The sequence below is a fragment of the Cavia porcellus genome, unplaced genomic scaffold (assembly GCF_034190915.1).
Source record: "Cavia porcellus strain 051 isolate PalLab524CR breed Dunkin Hartley unplaced genomic scaffold, mCavPor4.1 scaffold_16, whole genome shotgun sequence".
Classification (NCBI taxonomy): Eukaryota; Metazoa; Chordata; class Mammalia; order Rodentia; family Caviidae; genus Cavia; species Cavia porcellus.
Window position 1 is genome coordinate 57911566 of NW_026947499.1, and position 24375 is coordinate 57935940.

Sequence of the window (24375 nt, forward strand, 5' to 3'; positions counted from 1 at the left end):
TGAATCATAAGACTATTGGTTGGCCTTGACTGATCCTATTTGAAATCGGTATGCGTGTTAGAATCAACCCTAAAAGTAGAGGAAACTACTCTGAGCATGACAAGATGTAAAGGATATCCATACTGGTATGAATCAGTAACAGCTCTCAAATACTACAATGCAGTCAAAGATAAGTTTTTATAAAAATAGGTGATAGTATGTTTAACTATAATAAGCCAGTGTTGTCGACAAATCTATTGAGAATAACAAGAGAAAACATAGTAGCTACGGAAGATCATTTATATTATAGTTTTATAAGTCCTATCCATTGCATGTTTATCTAGGAAATTGTTTCACTGTCTTGTTATGAATTGGTTTTCCCTATAATACAGAGAGGATAGGAACAAATACTCTGAGGAAGAGACCTGAAAAACCCGAGGCTTATTTTGTAGCATTATAATATAAATTCTAGCAATCTATTGCTTGCTGATTAAAATGACTCTGGACTGGTTTCTTCAGCTCAACTTCAGCATATGCAGAGATGGGGACGGCTATCACAAAGAGAATGAGAGATGCGATGGTAGTTGGTATTGTCTTCCCTAATTTGGAACTTGAGGACCTAAAAAGACTCCATCATCCTGTAATGATTTGATTAGTTCTATAATATGCAATAAGTATAGAAAGTGGGTGAAGTTAGGGACAACTATTTGTAAGAAGCTAGAGACAGATAAGGTAGATCTCCAGTGGACTTGCTTTGAAATCTGTATTTCTTTAAATTGTTTTTTTTTTTTTTTTAAATGTTCTGTCCTGTTTTAATATGGTTAACCTTATCCTCTTAGAGATGTAAAACAAATAGGTGGGACTGATAATCATATTACGGAGCTTTTGTTCGGCCATAGAGCAGAATGGTTTGTAGGGTCATTTTTTTGAATGTCATTCTATATACTTTAATTCTATAACCTGAACAGCCATTTCGAAGATGACAATTTGTAACTTATCAACTGGCAATTTCTTACCTTTTGTTTGTCTGTAATTTAGTATTATTTCTACCCTTTTTTTAAAATCTCCATGTATTTTTTTTTCGTTTCCTTTTCTTTAAATAAAAAAAAAAAAAAAAAAAAAGAACTTTTTGACTTTCCCAAAAGTACTAACATACTGTTGACCAAACACTTACTGATAAGATAGTGTATTAATTGGGCTGAAGATATATATAGCTCAGTTTGCCTGCCTGGCAAACGCAAGGTCTTGAGTTCAATTCCAGTACCAAAAAAAAAAAAAAGGTCTATTTTGAATTTATATATTTTATATATGATGGAAAATCTACAAATCCATGAGTGATCATTAAAAACTGCCATTTTCAAATTACTGAAAAGATGAATTCCCTTTGCAGATTTGATAGCCTCACCAAGCTCACTGCAGTAGCAGTGGAGGTGAATGCAAAATGATTATAGTATTGCAGTGGGCACCATAGTTACCTTTACTCAGTTATGAGCAGATTTAATATTGCATATTTATGTTTGTTTATCCTAGCTGCGAATGGCACTGTGTAAGGTGCAGGGTTTTTGTTTTGTGGTGGTGGGGATGGGCACCAGACCTGTGCACTGGCTAGACAAGGGCTCTAACACTGTACAGTTTAGGCAAACTTCTACTGATCTACATTCCCTACCCCTGGTATGTTTTGATACATTTTAACTTTCATCGTATATATTTTATGGCAGTAAGTGATAAAATAGCCTGTTGCCTATATAAGTTTTATGCATTCATGGCCTACCTTTTTCTTGATTCTTTTTTAGTATTTCTAGACTGTGAGGTTCATCAGATATTTCAGGTCTTTTTCACCTTAATCTGTATCATCTTCATTTGGGAAAGCAATAGTTCTTTTAAAAGTTTGTGGTTTTATTTGTTCCAGCAGTAGTAGCCTTGTTTTTTAGCTTGATGGTTTATTTTGCCAGAGATTTAACCCAGAGTCTTGCACATGTCAGGCAAGCCCTATACCACTGAGCTAGTTCCCTGGCCCGTAACTGATTTTATATGATATGCTCAAACTTCTTTCTTTTCAGTTGTTTACTAAATTTCCACTATGAAAAGTTAGCCAGTTTTCTTTTATTTTCCTTCTATCCTTTTGCCTCCTTTCTTCTCCAGATATCATGATTACATTGTTTTTATTATAGACTTTCATACCTTTAAGTCATTTAAACCTCTGTGATTTTTGGATTTTTTTGTTTTTTGGGTTTTTGTGTTTTTTTTTGTTTTTTTTTTTTTGATGGTACTGAGTCAAACCCAAGGCCTTGTACAGTTTAGGCAGACTTCTACTGATCTACATCCCCCTTAAATGCTATTTTTTACCTTATCTATATTTTTTTTATTTCAAAGAGAAAAAACAGAAAAATCAAGAAGCAAACAAACCATCAAAAAACAACAAAAGCAACTTTATCTATATTTTATAGACCTAAAAAATGCAGTTTTGTTTTTGTTTTATTGTGTAATTGTGCTAAGGATTGAACCTAGGGCCTTCCCACTAAGCTGTTTTATTTTGTTTCATTTTAAATTTCAGTACAGTGTAAATTGTAATTTGTCCAGGTTGGGTTTGAACTTGAAATGCTTCCACCTCCCAGAGTGCTGGGATTACAAGCCTGTGCTACCATGCCCAGCTGGTGTTTTGCTGTTGTTGCATTGTTACAAAATACACATAACATTAAAACCTATATTTTAACCATTTTTAAACATGCAGTTTAGTGTCATTAAGTACATTTGTAAGATTATGCAATTGTTACCAACATACATTTTTTTCATCATCCTAGTCTGACTTGTGTACCCATTAAATAGCATTTCCTCATGAAGTGAATTCTTATTTTCCTATAAAGCAGATCTGTCTGAGGACCAAAGTTTAATCATAAATTTCAGCAATTTCTCTCATTTTAGTCCCAAGCTTCAATGCTGTGTTCCTCGGTTCTCCTCCTCAGTTCCTTGGCATCAGAGGCTTACAAGGCAAATTAGTCTATTCTAACTGGTGTCTTTCTCTTTTATTTGGATCCTTAAGTTGTAGCCATCGCTCTCTTTTTTTTAATTTGTATTTTATTTTTTGAAAGGGAGTCTTGCCGTGTATACCCAGCCACAAACTTGCAGCAGTCCTCCTCCAGCCTCCCAGGTGCTGGGATTACAGGCCACCACACTGGGCTGTTTTACATTTTTTTATTTCTTTATTTAATTTTCTGTGCTTTTAGAAGGGGTGAGAAATCATATAAGGGAATCAGCTATATTTAGTCAAAAATCTGAAATTAATTAAAAAACTAACTGGCTTGTGTCTAGATGTGCCTTCAAAACCTCACACATTCATAGGTGGGGCTTCTTCAGAAGCACTGGATCTAGAATGTGATTACTAAATCAGTCCACTGATTGGCTTGACACCACCCTAATCCTGGTAGCCTAGATAGAGTATAAAAGGGGCAGGAAGAAGCTGCTGAGGTTGCTTGTTGGTTCCCGTGCTTGCTTGCTTTGCTTCCTTCCGCCTGCCATGAATTGTTTCCCCTTGGCCGTTCCCCGCTCCGGCCACCTTTGAACCAGTCAACTATAGACTGAAACTGCCAATAAACTTTTCTTCCTTTGACTTTGGGTGTCAGGTATTTTGTCTCAGCAATGAGAAAAGTAACTAAGACAATATTTGAGACTAACTTTTCAGTGCTAATAAGATACCAGGAACATGTGAATTGATAACAACTCATTGTGTAATTCCTACTAGATTTCTGGAATCATTTTTTTTACCAATAGGAAGAATTTATTAAGCAAAAGAAAGCTGTCTCGGGCTGGGGATTTAGCTCAGCAGCATAAACGCCTGCCTTGCAAGCGCAGACTCGTGAGTCCAATCCCTGGTACAGATAAAAAAAAAAAAAAAAGAAGCTGTCTAGTAAGGAAAGGAGGCCCAGAAAGTGATTATTTATTGAGCAAAGCCATAAGGTGGGGCAAGTTTAAGGTGGGACAGAACTATAATCAACCAATGAGATTTCAAATACAGTGGCTTAGGTAATTTTGTTTGTTTATTTGTTTTGGGGTATTTTATTTTTATCTTTTTGAGACAAGGTTTTACTCTGCAGTTCAGACTGGTCTTGAACTCACTTTGTAGCCCATGCTGGCCTTGTACGGGCAACAATCCTCTTACCTCACCCTCCTTAGTGCTGGAATTACAGGCCTGTGCTGGCTTGCATAGGTAATACTAATCCAGTGGCAAATCATGGGATGGATATAAGGTAGGACAAGTTTATTTTCAACCAATAGGATTAAAACAAGTTTAGTCAATAGGAGGATATTGATTAAATAGAAACAAATGGGGAAGCAGGTCATACAAGCACATATAGGCAGACAAGGACTTTCCTGGAAGAGATAGGTTAATGAGGTTTGGTCCTCCATCCCAAAAGAAAATAAAGTAGAATATCAGTCACTGCTGTTCATCCTTAGGGAAACTAAATGGGTGAGAGATTTCTGGAATTCTTTGATGTATACATTTACTGATTTTGTTTATTTACAATGATTCGTTTTATTTTTAAAATTTTTTTAGTATTTGCAACACATAATTACATTCACACAAGTATTTGGTACATGTACACAACACACATCTTAATTCTTTTTATGTCTGCTTTCCCTCCCCTTTCCTCTCCCCTCACTGCATCTCTTGGTCTCCTTCACATTTAAAAAATTACCTCCTATTTTGTTTTCATGTATACTTTGGGTTTCTCATAGAAAAGAAATTTTGCAATATTTAAGCTTGTGTGTCTGATTTATTTTACGAAACATTGTAGTCTCAGGATGCATCTGTTTTTCTATAAATGACTCAGATTTGTCCTTTATGGCAGAGTAGTACTCCATTGTGTATAAATACTACGTTTCCTTTATCCATCTGTTGGACAGATAGGCTGCTTTCAGGATTTAACTGTTGCAAGCTGTGCTGCTTTAAGTGTAGGTGTGCATATACCACTGTAATGTCTTCAACTCTTTTGGAAGGGTAATCTAGAAGGGGAATAACTGTATTGAATGGAATTTCTGGTTTTAGTTTTCTGAGAAATTGCCATGCCGATTTCTATACCAGTTGTTTTAGTTTACATCCTCACCAAAAATGTTAAAGAATTCCTTTTCCCTGCAACCTCTCTGGCATTTGTTATTGCTTCATCTCTCTCTCTCTCTCTCTCTCTCTCTCTCTCTCTCTCTCTCTGATAACCGTTCTTTTTGAAGTACATTCAGATAACATCAGTGTTGTTTTTATTTGCATTTATTCAATGGCAAGAAGTGTTGAATATTTTTTATGTATTTCTTGACCATTTGTACTTCTGCTGAGAAGTGTCTATTCATTTTAGTTGCCCATATTTTGATTAGGTCTTTTGCTCATGAAGGTGATCTATTTTTGAGCTGTTTATATATTCTAGATAGTAGTCCTGTGAGGAAGAGCTGGCAAAATTTTGTTGACATTCTGTAGATTGTTTCTTCAGTCTGGGTCATTTCCCTTGCTGTGTAAAAACTTTTGAATGTGCCATGATCCCATTTTTTTAATGTTAATTTTTGTGCAGTTAGGGTTTTGTTAGAAAATCCCTGCTGATGCCTGTGTCTTCAAGAGTTTTATTTTATTTTAGCAGCAGATTAAGTATTTCTATTTTATTTTACTTACTTATTTTTGGTTGTTTTTAAAGAGTCTCACTGTGTTGTTGAAGCTAAATATAAACTCAGTATGTAGCCAAGGCTGGCCTTGAACTCACAGCTGTTCTGCCTCAGCCTTCCAAGTGCAGATCTGCACCACCACACCTGGCAAAGTATTTCTATTTTTATATCTAGGTCTTTGATCTTTTGATTTGATTGTAGTACAATGTGTAAGAGATGGATCCAGATTCAGTGTTCTGCATTTGAATAGTCAGCTTTTCCAGAACCATTTTCCAAAGAGGCTGAGTTTCTTCCAGTTTATATTTTTGGCCCTTTATCAAAGATCAGATAACTGAAGCTGGGCATTATTGCTCATGCCTGTAGTCCCAGCACTTGGAAGGTTGAGGCAGGAGGTTCATTGCAAATTTGAGACCAGTCTAGGCTACAAAGTGGGCCCAACGCTAGCTTGAACTGCATAGTGAGACCCTACCTCAAAAAGACAAAAAAAAAAGAAAGAAAAAGAAAAAAGATTAGATAGCTGAAAGTTCCTGGGATTGTTTCTGCATCCTCTGTCTGATCCATTGATTCACTGATCCATTGACCCATGTCTATTTTTGTGCCAGTACTATATTGTTTTTATCACTGTAGTTTTAAAGTATAACTTGAAATCCAGGATTGTGATGTTACCTGTTGTGCTTTTCTTGCTTAGGATTGCTTTTGCTATTCTGGATCTCTTCTGATTCCATATGAATTTTAGAATTGTTTAGCAAAGCAAGAACTTGTGTGAATAAAAAATTTTTTGATGTATAAAAAAAAATGTTTCTGAGGCAGGAGGATTACTTTCAAGTTCAAGGCTACCCTGAACTGCATAGTAAAACCCTGTCTCAAAAAGACAAAAATAACAATAATAAAAGTTTTGAGTACTATATTAAACAGGAAGGATGATAGTGGTCATCTTTGTCTTATTCCTGATTTTAAAGGAAAAGTTTTCAATTTTCCCCTTTGGGTGTGATGTTGGTAGCAGGCTTGTTATAAATGGCTTTTATCAGATTGCGATAAGGTCATTCTATACCTTTTGGTTTTAGAGACCGTCCCTCTGTGTAGTTCAGATTGAGTTGACCATGAACCTATGACTCCCCTACCTCAGCCTCCCAAGTGTTGAGTTTACAGGTTTATGCCACCATACCCACCTTTCTGTCACCGTACCCAGCTTTCTATACCTGTTTTCTTCAGAGTTTTTATCATGAATGAGGATTGGATTTTGTCAAAAGTGAAATTTCTGCATCTTTTGAGATGATCCTGTGGATTTTGTTCTTTTATTTATTTATTTACTTTTTAGCCATGCCAGGGATCAAACTCATGACCACGTGCTTGCAAGGCAGGCACTTATGCCGCTGAGCTAAATCCCCAGCCCCTTGTTCTTTTATTTATGTGATGTATTACTAATATGATTTGCTTTTTATTCTTTTGAGACAGTCTTGCTGTGTAGTCCAGGCTGGACTTGAACTCACTATGTGCTTAAGGCTGACTTCAAACTCAGTGATCCTCTTACCTCAGCCTCCCCAGCACTGGAATTATGGGCGTGTGCCATCATATCCATCGATAGGTGATCTTTTTGGTGATTTGCTGCAGTCTGTTTGACAGTATCTTCTTGAGGATTTTTGTGTAGTTGTCTTTCTTAGTTGAGCCCTTTACAGTTTTAATATCAAAGTAATATGCCATGAATGAGCCAGTTGTCCTTCCCTTCCAACTTCATTAAAGAGTTAGTGGAGTATTGGCCTTAGGATTTCCCCTGAAGTTTTTGTACAATTCATTAATGAATCCATTAGGTATTGAATATTTACATGAGGTAGGGTTTTTATTGCTGCCTCAATTCCATTGCCTGGTTTTGGATTATTCAGGGTGTTTATATCTTCTTGGGTCAGTTTTGGTAATTCATGTATCTAGGAATCTGTCCATTTCTTCTAGATTCTCTAATTTACTGGGATTCAGGTTTTTAAAGTAGTTGGTAATAATCATCTAGACTTCGGTGGTGTCTGTTGTGGGCTCACCTTTTTTGTTCTTGAGTGCATTGATATGGGTCTTGTCTTTCCTTTTTTTTTTTTTTTTTGGCTAGGTTGAAGATTTATCTATTTTGTTTATTCTTTCAAAGAACCAGCTCTTTGACTTACCGAGTCTTTGTAATTTTTTAGTCTCAATTATTAATTTCTGTTCTGATCTTTATATAATTTTCTTCATTGTACTAGCTTTTTTTTTAAATTGGTACCAGGGATCGAACTCACGGCTGCACACTTGCAAGGCAGGTGCTTATGCCGCTGAGCTAAATCCCTAGCCCCTCATTGTACTAGCTTTAGATTTGGATTATTCTTATTTTTCTGGACATTGAGGTCAATCATTAGGTTATCATTGGGCTCACTCTTTTTCTGATATGGGCATTCAAGGTATAAGCTTCCTTAAGAATTGCCTTAATTGTGTCCCATAGATTCTGGCATGATATACTGACATCATTTGATTCTAAAAACTATCTTGCCTGATGTGGTGGTGCATGCCTGTAATCCCAGCACTCGAGAGGCTGGGGCAGGAAGATTGCTGCAAGTTGGAAGCCAGCCCGGAATACATAGCAAGACCCTATCTCAAAAATAAAAGATTATAAAATTTAATTTCCATGTGTTTGCATAATTTCTGTGGTTTCTTTTGCATTGACTTCTAGTTTCATTGTACTATGATCTAATAATATGCAGGACATGATTTTCATTCTCTTGTATTTATTTAAGTCAAATTTACAGGCCAGTATACTGTCAGTGTTTATATGTGGATGTTTCCAAAGAGCCCTGTGTACTCACTGGTGGGGCTGGAGGGTGCTGTTGGGAGGAGGGGTCTGGTCTCACCTGGGCGGGTGAGCTACAGGAGTTAATCTTCTCCTGGCTCCTCCCTCTCTGTCTGTCTCTCTCTGCCTCCCTGCCATGTATGGTAAGTGCAGTGATCACCTCTCCTCCCCTGTGTACTTCTCTGCCTGGCTGTCCTGCCTTGCAGCTGACTATAGACTGAAACAGGAGCCACAATTAACCTTTCTTCCTATAACTTGTAGATTTCAGGTATTGTGTCTCAGTGACAAAAAAAATGACTAAGCCAGTCTGTTTTGGACAAAGTTCTGGGTGCTGCTAAGCAGAAAGTATATTTTGTGGGGTGGAACATTCTACATGTATCTGTTAATCCATTTGTTTGAAGGTGTGATTCAATTTTTATTTCTTTCTTCATCTTACTCATTTAAAATTCTTTGTTAGCACTTGGGAGGCTGAGGCAGGCGGATCATTGTGAGTTCGAGACCAGCCTGAGCTACAAAGTGAGCTCAAGTCCAGCCTGAACTGCATAGTAAGACCCTGTCTTAAAAAAAAAAAATTCTTCCTTGGGGTCAGGGCAATGGAGAAATTTTGGCCAAAAGGTACAAACTTTTAGTTATAAGGTGGGTACTTTTAGGCTAGACCTTAAGTCTTCTTAACAGACACTTAATGTGATAACTAAGGCCTGGGCACAGTGGTAGAAAGCTATGATCCTGGCACTTGGGAGGCTAACATAGAATCACAGGTTTGGGGCTAGCCTCGGCTATGCAGTAAAAAGAGGTAGTCATCAGGTATGTTAGCTTCACTGTAGGACCCATAACATGAGGTATACTTATAGCATAAAATACCGTATTACACAACTTAAGTAAATATGTTTTCATTCATCAACCATACTTCAATAAAACTCAAAAAAAAAAAAAAAACCACTAAAGCCAAGCATTTTTTATTGAGACAGGGTCTCACTATTTAGTTTAAGCTGGTCTTGAACTCATATATAGCCCAGGCTGGTCTTGAACTCACTATATAGCCCAGACTGACCTCAAACTTGCAGCAGTCCTCCTGCCTCAGCCTCCTAAGTGCTGGGATTACAAGCATGCTCCTGGACACCTGGCATCATGTATATTTATAAAAGATTTTCAGGTTTTTATAGACAAGTTTTCCTGTAGCTTCAATGTAATGCATTCATACTCCATTTTGCTCTGATAGAAAATAGCTTTATTCCCTTCTTGTTGTTTAGTGGATGGGAGCACAGTCCATGCAGAGAGTGTGATCCTGACCACTGGGACGTTTCTGAGAGGCATGGTTGTGATTGGACTGGAAATGCATCCCGCAGGACGTCTGGGGGATCAACCTTCTGTAGGATTGGCTCAGACTCTGGAGAAGTTGGGGTTTGTGGTGGGAAGATTGAAGACTGGGACTCCACCCCGAATTGCGAAAGAGTCTATTGATTTCAGTATTCTAAACAAGCAGACACCAGATAATCCATCTGTACCGTTCAGCTTCCTCAATGAGACTGTGTGGATTAAGGTAAGCGATTTATGAAGTCTGGCCTTATAGTCGATCTTGGCTATTCCCAGCAGAAGATAGCTTAACCATTTCTTTTCTGGCAATTTACTTTATGTCACTCTTACTTAGGGTACAAAGAAGTGAACTTTAAAAGTACTGGCTAAGGGGCTGGAGATTTAGCTCAGTGGCATAAGCGCCTGCCCTGTAAGTAGGCAGTCGTGAGTTCGATCCCCAGTACCGATAAAAAGGAAAAAGGAAAAAAAAAAAAAAAGTACTGGCTAAGTTGGCTACTTAGGTGTTTGCCTAATTGTTTTTTGTTTGTTTTGTTTTTGTTTTGGTACTGGGGATTGAACTCACGACCATGTGCTTGCAAGGCAGGCGCTTATGCCACTGAGTTAAATCCCTGGCCCTTTGCCTATTTGTTAAATTTCATCACTTGAATAACTTTGGCTTTTTTACTTTTCTTTTTCTGAGATAGTGTCTCATGTGTAGTTCAGGCTGGCCTTGAACTCACTATGTAGCTTAGGCTAGCCTCTAATTTGGAGTAATCCTCCTGCCTCAGCCTCTCTAGTGCTAGGATTACAGGCATGCAGCACCATGTCCAACCTCTTTTCTAATTTTTAAGACAAAAATCTGCCTGTGTAGCCTACAGTGGCCTTAAACTCATGATCCTCATGCCTCAGCCTCCCAAGTGCTAGGATTCCAGGCTGTATTACTGCTCCCAACTTCACTTTATCTATTTTTGAAATAATTTAAGATATACAGAAAAATTGTAAGATGATTAAAACATTTCTCGAAGCCATTGAAAGTTGCCTGTTTATAATATTGTACCATATTTACCTCCTTTTACATAAAGAAATGCGGGCTGGGGCTATAGCTCAGCAGCACAGCACCTGCCCAGCAAGCATGAGTTTGTGAGTGTGACTCCCAGTCCCTAATTTATATATTTAACATATAAGGCAGTATTTAAGCCAGGTATAGAGTATAGCAAGTTCCAAGCCAGCCTAGACTACACAACAAGACTGTCTTACTACCACTCCCAACCAAAAAGTAGACAGGAAAATAGCAACTTTTTTTGGAATGTTTGAGGGTAGGTTGCAGAGTTCTTGAGCCTTTACCTTTAAATGCTTTGGTCCATGTGTCAGCTGACACAAAGACATGTGTATCCTCAACACAGTGGTGAAATTTGAGGAATTTAACATCGTTACAGTGCATGTTATCTAACAGAAGATCCATAGTCTGGTTTTCCTGATTATTCCAATATCCTCTGGAATGACTCTCTAGCACCTTCCTCCTGTCTCCTATTCCTCCTCCTCCCCTTCCGCTCCTTTTCTGGGGTCTTGCTGTGTTGCCCAGGCTGGTCTTGAATTCAGGTTCACATGTTCCTTCTGCCTCAGTCTTCCAAATAGCTGGGACTATAGGTGTCACCACCTTACTCAGCTGTCAGTTCTCTTTAATTTCTTTTTAATATGGAACAGTTCCTCTGTCTGCCTTGCTTTTTGATTACTGTTTCGTTTTTCTTTTTTTAAGACAGGATCTTACTATGTAGTTCAGGCAGGCTTTGAACTCACTATGATCCTCCTGCCTCAGTCTTCGTGCTGGGATTGTAGCCATGTGCCACACAAACCGGGCTTGGAGTGCTTGCCTAGCATGCACAAGGCCCTGAGTTCAAATCGCAGTACCACAAAAACAAACAAAAAAACAAAACAGTGAGGACAGGGATACAGCTCAGCAGCGAGGTCCTGAGTTCTATTCCAGTACCAAAATCAATCAGTCAATCAGTATACCATAGCATTTGTTTAGAATTGAGCAGGACTTAGGGTAAATGTCCTAATAATTGACTTTTGTTTTGTTGTGGGTTTTTTTTTTTTTTTTTTTTTTTTTTTTTTGAGAGAGAGAGAGAATTTGATGTAGTAATTCAGGCTGACCTGAATATGTGGCCCTATATTCACCATGTATCCCAGGCTGGCTTTAAACTCACAGTGACCCTCCTGCCTCAGCCTCAGCCTCCCTAGTGCTGATAGCAGGCACGCACCACCATGCCTAGGTACTGTTTTGTTTTATTTTTGAAACAGGGTCTCCCTTTGTAATTCAGCTGACTTTGAACTTGTGGTGTTTCTCCTGCTTCAACTCCTGAATGCTAGAAATCACATTAGCTGGCCTGTGCCCAGCTAAATGTGTATCTTTTTAAACTTTTTATGGTAACTTTTCACTTTTACACAAAATAAGGAAATATAGTGAATCTATTTATCTGTCACTTAGCTTCAGCAAATAACATTTTGGAGCTGGGTATGGTGGTCCACACCTGTAACTCCTCAATTGGGAGGCTGAAGCAGGAGAAACACTACAAATTCCAGACCAACCTGGGCTACCTAGTGAGTTCAAGGCCAGCCTTAACTGGATAGGGAGGCCTTTTTTCAAAACACATAACACACCAAGCATGGTGGCACACACCTGTTATCACAGTACTTGGGAGGCTGATGCAGGAAAATCACAGCAAGTTTGAGGCCCCCTGAGCTCCATTAGTGAGTTCAAAGCCAGCCTGAATTACATAGAAAATCCTTGTGTAGGAGGAAAAAAAAATCCACATAACAGTAACATTTTGTTATTCTTGTTTTATTCCTTCTTGCAGAGATTTTAGTATTGTTGTCGTTTTGTTTTTTGAAGCAGAGTCTCACTATGTAATGCAGGCTGAGTGTGAATTCACAGGGGTCTTCCTACCTCAGCCTTCCAAGTGCTAGGATTACAGGCATGTGCTACTACGCCTGGCTCCTCCTTGCTGATCTTAAAGTAGTAGTTCTGTGTATCACGCATCATTTCACTTGTACTTTGGTATATGTCACTAATAAAAAAGAGCTTTTTAACAAAAACAGCTGTACCATGGTAACATGATCACACACAACAAATCATTTCAGGGTCTCGCTATGCAGTTCAGGCTGGTCTTGAGCTCACTTTGTAGCTTAGGCTGGTCTTGAATTTGCAACGATCCTCCTGCCTCAGCCTCCTGAGTGCCGGGATTACAGGCATACACCACCACGCCTGGCAACAAAACATTTCTTAACATAATCTAACACTCAGTGTTCGGTTTTCCTTGTCTCATTCATTCATTCATTCACTCATTCAATCAATCATTTAGTGGTGCTGAAAATTGAATCCAAGGCCTTATGCATGCTAGGCAAGCACTCTTACCTCCCAGCACTTTTAATTTTATTTTGCAATAGGATCTTGCTAATTTGCCCAGGCAGGACTCAAACTATCAATCATCCTCCCTCAGCCTCCCAAGTAGCTGGGGTTACAAGCATGTACTGCCATGCCTTGCTCCAAAAAAAAAAATATTTGTAGTTGTTTTATTTGGACCAGGAACAAAATAAGGTCAGTCAAAAGCTGTTTTATAGCCATTTCCTGGTTTTCTTCTTAGGATTTATAAGTGGGAGAAATTGAGGTGTTGGTTCCATAGAGCTTCCCACAGCATACATTGTCTGATCATACCCTTCTGGTGCCTTATTCTTCTAACCTCTTTCCCCCTAAACTGGTGCTTAGATCTAGGCTTTCTTAGATTTAGATTCGTCTTTTGGGTTATTTTTGTCAAGAAAACTTCATAGATAGCACTGGACATTGTAAATGTATTGTCAACCACACATGGTGGTGCATGCCTGTAATCCCAGCACTCGGGAGGCTGAGACAGGACGATCAGTTCAAGGCCAGCCTCGGCCACTTAGTAAACTCAAGTCCAATTTGACCCACACAGTGAGACCCTGTCTCAAAAAAAAAAAAAAGAGTATTGTCTATTAAAGATCCTGAGAGGCCAGGGATATAGCTCAGTGGCACAGCATCTTCCTGGCAAGAGCAAGGTCTTGAATTTGATTCTTAGTACTAGAAAAATAAAATAAAATAAAAATCATGTAGAATTGATTTGAATAAGGGGCAAACTAGTAGAAAAGCAAACTAGCACAGTGTGTGGCCCTGGTTATTGTTTTTTAGCCAGAAGATCAGCTGCCCTGTCATCTGACTCACACCAACCCTAGGGTGGACGCCATCATCCTTGAGAACCTTCACCTTAACAGTCACGTGAAGGAAACGACAAAAGGGCCTCGGTAAGCACGGAGTGGTTGTGTTCAGCCACTAAAGTGACATCTTATTTTTTTCTGTCTCAGTTTTTTCTTTGATGTCTTGCTTTAGATACTGCCCCTCCATTGAGTCAAAGGTTTTGCGCTTTCCAAACCGTGTCCATCAGGTTTGGTTGGAACCTGAAGGAATGGATTCTGACCTTATCTACCCTCAGGGGTTGTCTGTGACACTGCCAGCTGAGTTGCAGGAAAAGATGATCACATGCATCCGAGGCTTGGAGAAAGCAAAAATGATGCAGCCAGGTAAGGGCACAGCACCCTTCCCTCTGGGTCACACTGTCCATGCCTCAAGGGTCTTGGCCACCCTCGTGTGGCTCAGGGCCTCAGAAGAGGAAGCCCAGGGTCTGTGCATCTGAGATAGTCTGCGTCTTTAAAGGGCATGGCTCACACCTGTAGTCCCAGCACTTGGGAGGCTGAGGTGGGAGGATCGATGCAAGTTCAAGACCAGCCTGGGCTACAAAGTGAGCTCTAGGCCAGCCTGAACTGCATAGCGAGACCCCGTCTCAAAAAAAAAAAAAAAAAATGGTGGGGGGGCATTTAGTGATAATCTTTGCATTTTCGTCTTAGGGAACTCATCTCTATTTTCACTTACTGTATGCTGTATATTCTTTGGGCAGGCTATGGTGTGCAGTACGATTACTTAGACCCCCGGCAGATCACACCTTCCCTTGAGACCCGTTTGGTTCAGCGACTCTTCTTTGCTGGACAGATCAACGGCACCACAGGTTATGAGGAAGCTGCAGCTCAGGTGAGAGTGTGTTGAGGTGGCAGTAGGGGACTGCATGGCCGGGGCTCTCCTGTGTCTGCCGATGAGCCGTGCAAAGCTGTAACAGAAGGTACCTTGTGTCAGGGCATCTGAAACATGGAAATAGGATTTTTAGAACATGACTTTTTCTTTTTTGGGGGTGTGGGGCACTGGTAGTGAGGTTGAACCCAGGGCCTTCATTGTGAGTTACATTGCAGACCTTTTATATATGTTTATGAGACAAGGTTTCATGCAGAATTGCCCAGTTTGGGCTTTAGTTGCAATCCTCCTGTCCCCTAGGATGTTGGTATTACAAATATGTACCACCATACCCAGCTACTTGTGGTTTTATGACACTTTTCTGAACTCCCAGGTCTGATATCTTTTTAATAATGTTTTTAGTAGATTCAAACAACAGCATGCTGCCACTAGGTACATTCCTGGCCGTTTTAAATTTTTTTTTTTTTTTTTTTTTTTTTAATGGGCTTGCAAACTTACTAAGTTGCCAGGGCTGGGCTTTAGTTTGTAATTCTCTTACCTTACCTTTCCTTACTGCTAGGATTATAGGTTAAGCCAGTGTGCCCAGACTGATACCATATTTTGATTAGATTTGTCATGTTGCTTTTGAAGTTTTTTTTTTTTTTTTAATTTGTTTTCTTAAGATAGGAATCTTACTATATAATTCAGGCTGGCTCACTGTTTAAAAAAAAAAAAAAAAACAAGGAGCTGGGAATTTAGCTCAGCGGCATAAGCACCTGCCTTGCAAGCAGGCGGTTGTGAGTTTGATCCCCGGTACTGATAAAAATGAAAAAGACAAAAAAAAAAAAACACCTCACTGAAGCCCAGGCTGGCTTCAAACTCATGATGATTCTCCTACCTTAGCCTCCCAAGTGCTGGGATTACTGTTATGTGCCACCAAGCCTGGCTTGCTTCTGAAGTTTCTAAAGAAAATTTAGTTTTTTTAATATAACTGCTTTATTGAAAATTACTATTATTCCTTGGTCCGGTGTGGTGGTGCCCACCTGTCTGTCATCCCCGTACTTAGTAGGCTCAAACCAGAGGATCACTGGAAGTTTTAAGGCCAGCTGAGTTAAAAGTAAACTTGAGACCAACCTGCACTGCATAGCAAAACCCTGTCTCCAAAAATTAAATAAATAAGAAACAAATTGTTTTTTATTTATAAGTGGGAAAAAGCTAACAGTCTTACAGGTGAGTCTGAGAAAAAAGATGAACTACTTCTCTGGCCTTTGAGAAATGTTGGGTGTTTATGGGAGCATATTAACATGGGGCATTGCCCATGTTCTCTTTCTGAATATGGATCCCAAGTTCTAGGCTCACTTTCCTGGTATCTCACACCGCCCTGTCCAGGCTGTCTTCTTCGTAAGGCAGCACAAATTGCTTAGCTCATAATGGCCTTTTCAACAGGGTGTGATAGCGGGAGTGAACGCTAGTCTTCGGATCAACTGCAAACCGCCCTTCATTGTCAGCCGGACAGAAGGCTACATAGGTGTCCTGATCGATGACCTCACCACATTGGGCGCCAGTGAACCCTACCGCATGTTCACCAGCCGCGCTGAGTTCCGTCTATCACTGCGCCCAGATAACGCCGACAGCCGGCTCACATTCCGAGGTGATTCTGCCGCACCCTGCAGCCTGGCTTCCTCTTCGTTAAAACTTCTCCCACTACCTTACATTCTCTTCTTTCCTAGGGTACAAGGAAGCTGGCTGTGTGTCCCAGCAGCGGTATGACAGAGCTGCTTGGATGAAGTCTTCCTTAGAGGAAGGCATTGCTGTGTTGAAATCTATTGAGTGTTCAAGCACCAAGTGGAAAAAGTTAGTCCCACAGGCTTCTATAAGTACCAGTAGAAGTGTCTCTGTCAGGTATGTATTTTTCATACAGATTCTCTCTTTGCAGAAAAACTAGATTATATCAGTGTGACATCGCCTACAGATTCCCTACACATTTTAAGTGAATGTTACTTGTTCTCGGCTTCTTTTCAGAAAGTTTTAGATGTAACTCACCTATTTTTTAAGTATTAAATATGTATATGGCTTGTAATCCCAGCACTTAGGAGGCTGAGGCAGGAGGATCACCTCAGGTTGGAGGCCAGTGTAGGCTACAAATGGAGTTTATGGCCACCCTCAACTATATACCGAGACCTTGTCTCAAAAAGAAAAAAAACACATGTGAGTGTATGTGTGTATCTATTTATATATATAAAAACTCAGTGGTAGGGGGCTGGGGATTTAGCTCAGCGGCATAAGTACCTGCCTTGCAAGCAGGCAGTTGTGAGTTCAATCCCCGGTACCGATAAAAATGAAAAAAAGACAAAAAAAAAAAAAAAAAAAAAAAAAAACCCTCAGTGGTAGAATACATATATAGCATGGAATATATATGTACACACATACACATGTGTATATATATATATTTAAGAATCACATAAAATTATTTTCATTTTTTTACTATTATTTCTCTTTATATCATGGCTTTTGAGTCCTTTGGTTTTCCTAAAATTTAAAAGACCCAAACTAAGAAGTATCTGTTCTGTTTAATGGGCTTAGAACAATCGTATGGCCTTATCTTGTTCGTGAGCTATAGTAAGGAGTCTCTTTTGACAGAGCAAAGCAGAATGTTATCACTTCTTTGAATTTACTTGAGAAGCCTTGCTCCATTTCAGGTTTTGTGTTCTTGTTTTCAGTCATTCCAGTTATGTGAGCTTGGAGTCTAAAGACATACAAATACGTTCCTAAGCACCTTAAATGTCTCTTAAGGTCACCATACCCAGATGGGACCTGGCTAGGAGATACTGGATTTGATTCCCCACATCACAAAATAAATACAAAGCCACAAAACAAGAAAACTCTCGATTACATAATTTAGTTTTGGGGGTTTTTGTGTATTAAGACAGGATCTCACTATGTAGTTGGACGGCGTTGAACTCGGTATGTATCCTAAGCTGGCCTTGAACTCACAACCATCCTCCTGCCTCAACTTTGCAATTGTTGGGACCACAGGCATGTTCCAGCACACTTGGCAACTATGTAATTTATAAACAACAGAAATTGATTGTTCACATTCTAGACAGAGAAGAGCCCAATCTCTGGCACAAGCAGATTTGTTATCTGCCGAGGGATCCTTCTGTTTCCAAAATGGCAACTTCTTTCTGCATCTTCACATGGTGGAAGCAACAGGGACTCCTTCAAGCCCCTGTAAGAGCACCAATCGCATTCATTACGGCTAGCCACCTCTTAGTATCGCAATAAGATTTTAGGTTCCAATATAGGAATTTAGGCAAGAATCCAACATGCAGAACAAAGCAGTGACACATTTGCTGATTGGCCATATTAGTTAGTTTTCTGTTGCTGTGGTAAAATATCTAAAGCTGAATACTTTCTAAAGAAATATATCAGCTGGGCATGGTGACAGTCTGTAATCCAGCACTCAGGAGGCTGAAGCAGGAGTAGCACTGCAAGCTTGAGGCCAGGCTAGGCTACACAGTGAGTTCAAGGCCAGCCTCAACTGCACAGTGAAAGCCTAGCTGCAGAGAGAGAGAGAGAGACAGAGTGGGTTGGGGGAGGAAAAGAAGGAAAGAGAGAGAGAAAGGGAGTAAGACAGAGAGAAACACGTGTCTGGCTTACTGTTGGGACACTGCAAAGCCATGGCTGGGCAGCCCTGTCTGTGGCTGCTGGTGAGGGTGTCATGGCTGAAGGCACCCAGGCAGGGAGGCGGTGGGTACACTCTCCCTCCAACACTTGCTCCCATGAGAACTGCATACCTGTTGCCTCCCCCGAAGACTTCCTGAGTTCCATGTGGCCACAAGGCCCATGCTACCTGCATGGGAAACCTTCAAGACCAAAGTCAGCAATGTGGCCCAGGGAATCAACACTAGGAAATAGCAGTCATGAGCAGTTTATGGTTTACTCAGTCCTTCAGCAGTTCTTCATTTGTTCATTTTTATAAGGCTTTATATTATTTGGAAAATTGGACAACGTTTTTTGGGTTTTGTTTTGGTTGGTTTTGTCTGTGATGGGGAATCAAACCTAGAACCATACCTGTGCTAGATAAGTGCTCTGTTGTTGAGTTCTATGTCTCTCCCCTGGACAAAGAATTTTTAACATGATGCTTTATCAATTATTTATCTATTTTAAAAGTTTTAAATTAGTATTTGTATTAAACATGAGTAGTGTTTTTCATTTTTTGTTTTTGCAGTGCTAAGGATTAAATCCATGGCCTTTGCCCTGAGCTCCAAACCTTTTTTTATTTTTTATTTTGAGACATGCTCTTGCAAAGTTGCTCAGGCTGTCTTGCCTCAGCCATCTAAAGTGCAGGGATTACAGGCTTGTGCCACCACACATGCCTACAAATGGACTTTTTAAAATCTGATTAAAGAGCGGGGTATGATGGCTCACGCCTGTAATCCCAGCACTCGGGAGGCTGAGGCAGGAGGATGGTTGCAAGTTTGAGACCAGCCTGAGCTACATAGAGAAACCCTGTCTCAAAAAGACAAAAAAGTCTGATTAAGGGTTAGCATGTACTCTGCCCTGTATCCAGTCCCTGGCACCAAATAGATAATTTTTCAAATTCAATGTCCAGCTTATATATTTTTTTCCTCTATACCTGTATAATTTTGGGTCTTATAATTAGGTCTTTAAGCCATTTTGTTTGCAGTGTGGATACCCATCATTCCCAAGACCAGCCTCCCGAGAGCTGGCATTACAGGAATAGGAATGCACCAGCACCTGGGAAATTGTGTTCTGTTTTCAAAATTGTTTTGGCCATTTAGGGTTCTTGATAGCCCATGTGAATTTTAATATGAAATGTTCTGTTTCTGTTCAAAACACCATTACTCCTATTGGGGGCCAATACTCCCAATCTTCCCTCCCAGTGCCTTTTAAAGACCAAAAAAAAGGCCTCATGTAAACAATAAATAATGTAAGTAATAACCAAACAAGAAGTGGTCTAGTTAACTCCGTGATAGAATGGTTCTGGGGTCAAATTAGGGTTGGAGGCAGGCAAGGGGAGACCCAAGAGCTCTGTGGAAGGCATTCCGAGGCTCAGCACACCCTGTTTTCTGTCCCCAGTGAATGAAGTCATAGCAAGTCTCACCTGATCTCCCTTGGGCTAACCCTCAGGCACATTCTTTTGATGACCTGTGTAAATTATGTGGGGATTATCACAGTTTTTCTGATTAGCTCCAGGCATGTATTGTTCTGTCTCCTTGGTTTCCTCCAGGAGACTTTAGCCCGACCACAGTGAGTAGCAGAAATCTAAGATGTCTATCAGAAGCTCCCATGTGGTAAGGAGTGAAACATTTTACCAAATTGGAAGAAAATACCAGGCTGGAAGGATCCTTTTGAACTTATGTATTATTTTTATCAGTTCATTTTCCAGAATCAATAGTGCCTTCACCATGGCCTCTTGTTCTTTGGAGCGCTGTGAGAAAATCAGAACTGGGCAAGATGGTGACGCGACCCACACAGCCAGTGGGGTCCTGAAAGGGCGACAGGAGATTAAGAACTACAGACATGTACTAAAAGAAATGCTGGGACTGGGCCCTGACCTCTCCAGTGGAAAGGCAGCAACAACCCAGCAAGCTCAGTCTGCCTCTTTCTTTATATACTGTGAAAATGGGGAGAAGAGTGGGACAGGGCGGAACTTGCAAGGTCTCAGTGTTTTTGCTGAGTGCACTGAAGGCAAAACATTCTCGGAGCTCTCTGTGCTGTAGTTAACAGAGAGACACCTGCTGGACTGGCCTGGCTTGGTCCCAAGAGCCTGCTTACATGACTGGCCTCTGGTGCTCCCTGTTCTTGGAGCTTGCCTTGCCCTAGCCCCGAATGTGTGGTTGATCTCCAGCTCAGCCGCTCCCCACATGGTGGTACACACTGGTCAGGCCCCTGGGAGACTGGGCCAGAGGGTCACCTGTTCAAGGCCAGCCTGACTACATATGACACCCTGTCCTAGAAATGAAAAAAATACATGTATATGAAGGCAGCTAGAGATGACCTCAATGTAAAGGCCAATAATCCCTAGATGTTTAAAAATAAATAAATAAAAAGACCTCCTTTATGGTTCCCAGGATGTAAAAGGGTAAGTCTTCTGTCCTTACACAGAAGACAAATGGATTCTAACTAGACAGCCCTTATGAGCAACTTAATCCTCATGATAGAGTCAAGGGCAGTCGAATATTGAATCTTTTAAAATCATACAGTTTTGCAGATGGTGGTGTGTTTGCTCACTGTGCTTGGGAAGAATTGAGGTATCTTGGTTATTTACTCTGAGATTGGGTAATTCCAAAGAAGGTGGTTCTTTCACTGCTTTAGGTGAAGCAGACTCTTACGTTAATGAAACTTGTGTATTTACAGGGCTCTAGATGTCCTGAAGTATGAGGAAGTGGACATGGAGTTGTTGGCCAAGGCTGTTCCAGACCCTTTGAAGAAGTATACTGAATGTCGAGAGCTAGCTGAGAGGCTAAAAATAGAAGGTAGAAAGTAATTTTTGATTTAAGCTTCCTGCAAATGGTACTCTTGTTTCTGCTTGTGCAAATTATGAGTGGACAGTAAATCCATTAAGAGCTGTGTGTCAAGGACTGGGCAGGGTATGTAATCCCAGAATTTGGGAGGTTGAGGCAGGAAGATGTTGAAGCCAGCCAAGGCTACATGGTGAGTTCAAGGCCAGCCTGAACTACATTACGAGACCCTGTCTCAAAGAAAAAATAAATTAAAAAAGCTGTGCACCAGGGGGACCCTTGATCCTTGTGGGCCCAGCGTGGTATCAGGCTTCTAGCAGCACTGCACACCTGGGAGCTTTGTCAGAAGTGTGTGTGTGCAGCACCTCAGGCCTGCTGAGAATCTGCATCTCCACAAGACCCATCATGTGCACGGGATAGGTTTGGGGAATGCCGCTGTAGACCTCTCTTTTTTTTATTTTTTTTATTTTTAAAAGCCAGTCAAATTTAGCAGTGGGGGGGGTGGTATACCAACTTTAGTGACACTAATGTTAATAAGTTCTGATAACCCACTGCCATCGGACCAGCCTAGACCTCTCTTTTAAAGAAGAGAACCTGACAGGGTGTGGAGCCACACACTCTGGAGCCTGAGGCAGGAGGATGGCCATGAATATGAGGCCAGCCTGGGCTACACAGCGAAACCCTCAAAAAAAAAAAAAAACGAGAACCCAGGATTTAGCTCTGTGGTGCAAGTGCCTGGTTGTGAGTTCAATCCCTGGCACCACCAAAAAAAAAAAATTAAAAACAGGAAAGAAAGAAAGCTGGCAGGGAGGGAAGGAGGGAGAAAAGAATCTGGTTTTTATGTTGTCCCCTCAATGTTAAATAATGAAACAGTACTATTACCTTTGGATTTGACAGTGTGCTAGGTTATCCACCTGTGACAGATAACTTAACTCTGCCTCAGTAAGCTCCTATACATTGTAACATGTGATGTTACAGTGGTAAATCAGAGCCACCATTGTCTTTGTTTTCTTTTACATCGATACTTCTAGTTTTTTATTATGAAGAATTTCAAACAGGGAAATAGAATTAGAATAAGATTGACTACTAGGGCCTGGTATGGTGCCAGGCGCCTGTAACCCAGCACTTGGGAGATTGAGGCAGGAGGATCATTGTGAGTTTGAGACCAGCCTGGGCTACAAAGTGAGCCCAATGCCAGCCCGAACTGCATAGTGAGACCTTGTCTCAGAAAGACAAATAAAAGACTGGCTACTAAGCTTTTCTGCTGTAACTGCCATCTTACAGGCATTTGCCAAAATGACGAACACCAAGGGAAAGAGGAAGGAAACCTGGTACGCGTTCTCTAGGCCTTTTCGAAAACATGGGGTTGCTCCTTTGGCCACACCCATGGGAATCTACAAAGTGGGTGAAATTGTAGACAACAAGGGAATGGGTACTGTGTTAGAAGGAATGCCACACAGATATCACCATGGCAAAACAGGAAGAGTCTACAGTGTTACCCAGCACACTGCTGGCATTGTTATAAACAAGCCGGTTAAGGGAAAATTACTTGCCAAGGGGATTAATGTGTGTATTGGGGATGTTAAACACTCAAAGAGTCATAATAGCTTCCTGAAACATGTCAAGGAAAATGGTCAGAAAAAGAAGGACGCCAAAGAGAATGGAACCAGCCTGCACCAATCAGGGAAGCACACTGGAACCAGTGGGAAGGAGCCTGAGTTGTTGGAGCTATTCCCTGTGAACTCATGGCATAAGCTAGGCAGGGAGCCCTGACATTCAGAGCCTAATTGGTGGCTAAGTGTTCTGGGCCCTACAAAAGATAAAAAATCATTGTGCATTGTAAGAATGGTTTTCTTAATTGAACAGGTGTGGTACCTTTACCTCAGAAACAAATATTTGGAGTAGATTTTCATTCTACCTACTTAACTGTGTCAGGTCTTTGCTCTTCAGTGTTTTTCTTGCTGAAAGACTGCTAAAGTATCATGTAGGTGTATACCCAAATGGCCAAGTATTTATGAAATATTTATATTGACTTTAAAATTCTATAAATCACCATGGGGAAAAGATGTAGCAAAATAAAATGGAAGTCACTTCAGTTAAATAAATTGTTTAAAGCACCAAAAAAAAAAAAAAAAAAAGATCGGCTGTTTTCAGGCATGGTAGCACACACTTTTCTTGGACAGAAAAATTATGTAATGAGAAAGACACAGGCAAGATGATGTGGGAGAAGGGTAGGAACTGTGGGGTGATGGTATACTATTCATACATTACCTCAGATATTCCATGAGACCCTGAAGAGTCTTCTAGGTCATAAAATGATAATTTGCTTGCTAATGTGTTGTAATATTGTACTGTACCTTTTGTAGATTACTTTGATTGATATTTAAACCCACCCTGTGAAGGATCCACTGTAGCATTTTGCTCTAACTTCACAAGTAAATAAAATACTTTACTAAAAATCCCACAGCTGGTGAGTGGCACAGCTGGGATTTGGACCTCGGTTATCTGACTGTGTACAAAGCCTGTGTACTACAAGGTTGTCCTTAGCACTCCTGTGACCACGGGTGTCTTCCATTCCAGACCTGCTTCTCTCCATAAAGAAGCCAAGGCCCAGGGCAATGAAGGCAGCCCTCATGGGCAGTTCTCTGGTGGAGCCGCAGTCAGAGATGAGACTGGCTGGCTGCTGGCAGCACACACTACCAAAACCACAGAGAGGCTGGCCTTGAACTCAGTTTGTAGCCTATGCTGGCCTCAAATTTGCAGTGATCCTCCTGCCTCAGCCTCCCAAGTGCAAGGGTTACAGTCCTATGCCATAGCACCCAGCTATTCCCTTAGCTCCGTCTCCTGTAGAAGAAAACTGTGTTGTGGTATAGAGATGAGTGTTGGATGAAATGATTGATGCATAGCTCTCTAAAAACAATGAGAGCGAAATGCTGTGCAAATGTAGGTTGTTTATGTACTCTGGTATACAATATTAATTCTCAGCCAGATGTGATGACACACGCCAGTAATCCCAGTGCTCAGGAGGCTGAGACAGGAGAATTGCTACAAGTTCGAAGGCCAGTCTGAATTGCATAATGAAACAAAAA

The 24375-nt window shown here is 40.6% G+C and overlaps 1 protein-coding gene across 5 annotated transcripts in view; it reads left to right on the forward strand.

The window, feature by feature from the left end:
- Positions 1-24375, forward strand: part of Mto1 (mitochondrial tRNA translation optimization 1) — a 46311-nt gene that overhangs the window by 17672 nt on the left and 4264 nt on the right. For all 5 annotated transcript variants that reach the window (XR_010039910.1, XM_063226894.1, XM_005007632.3 and 2 more), the window contains exons 4-10: positions 9679-9968; positions 13929-14041; positions 14127-14317; positions 14692-14822; positions 16245-16449; positions 16529-16700; positions 21183-21301. Coding sequence is in view for 4 of the 5 variants with exons in the window: in XM_063226894.1 (XP_063082964.1) it covers positions 9679-9968; positions 13929-14041; positions 14127-14317; positions 14692-14822; positions 16245-16449; positions 16529-16700; positions 21183-21301 (1221 nt within the window). In the remaining variant the exon portion in view is untranslated. The remainder of the gene's footprint in view (positions 1-9678; positions 9969-13928; positions 14042-14126; positions 14318-14691; positions 14823-16244; positions 16450-16528; positions 16701-21182; positions 21302-24375) is intronic.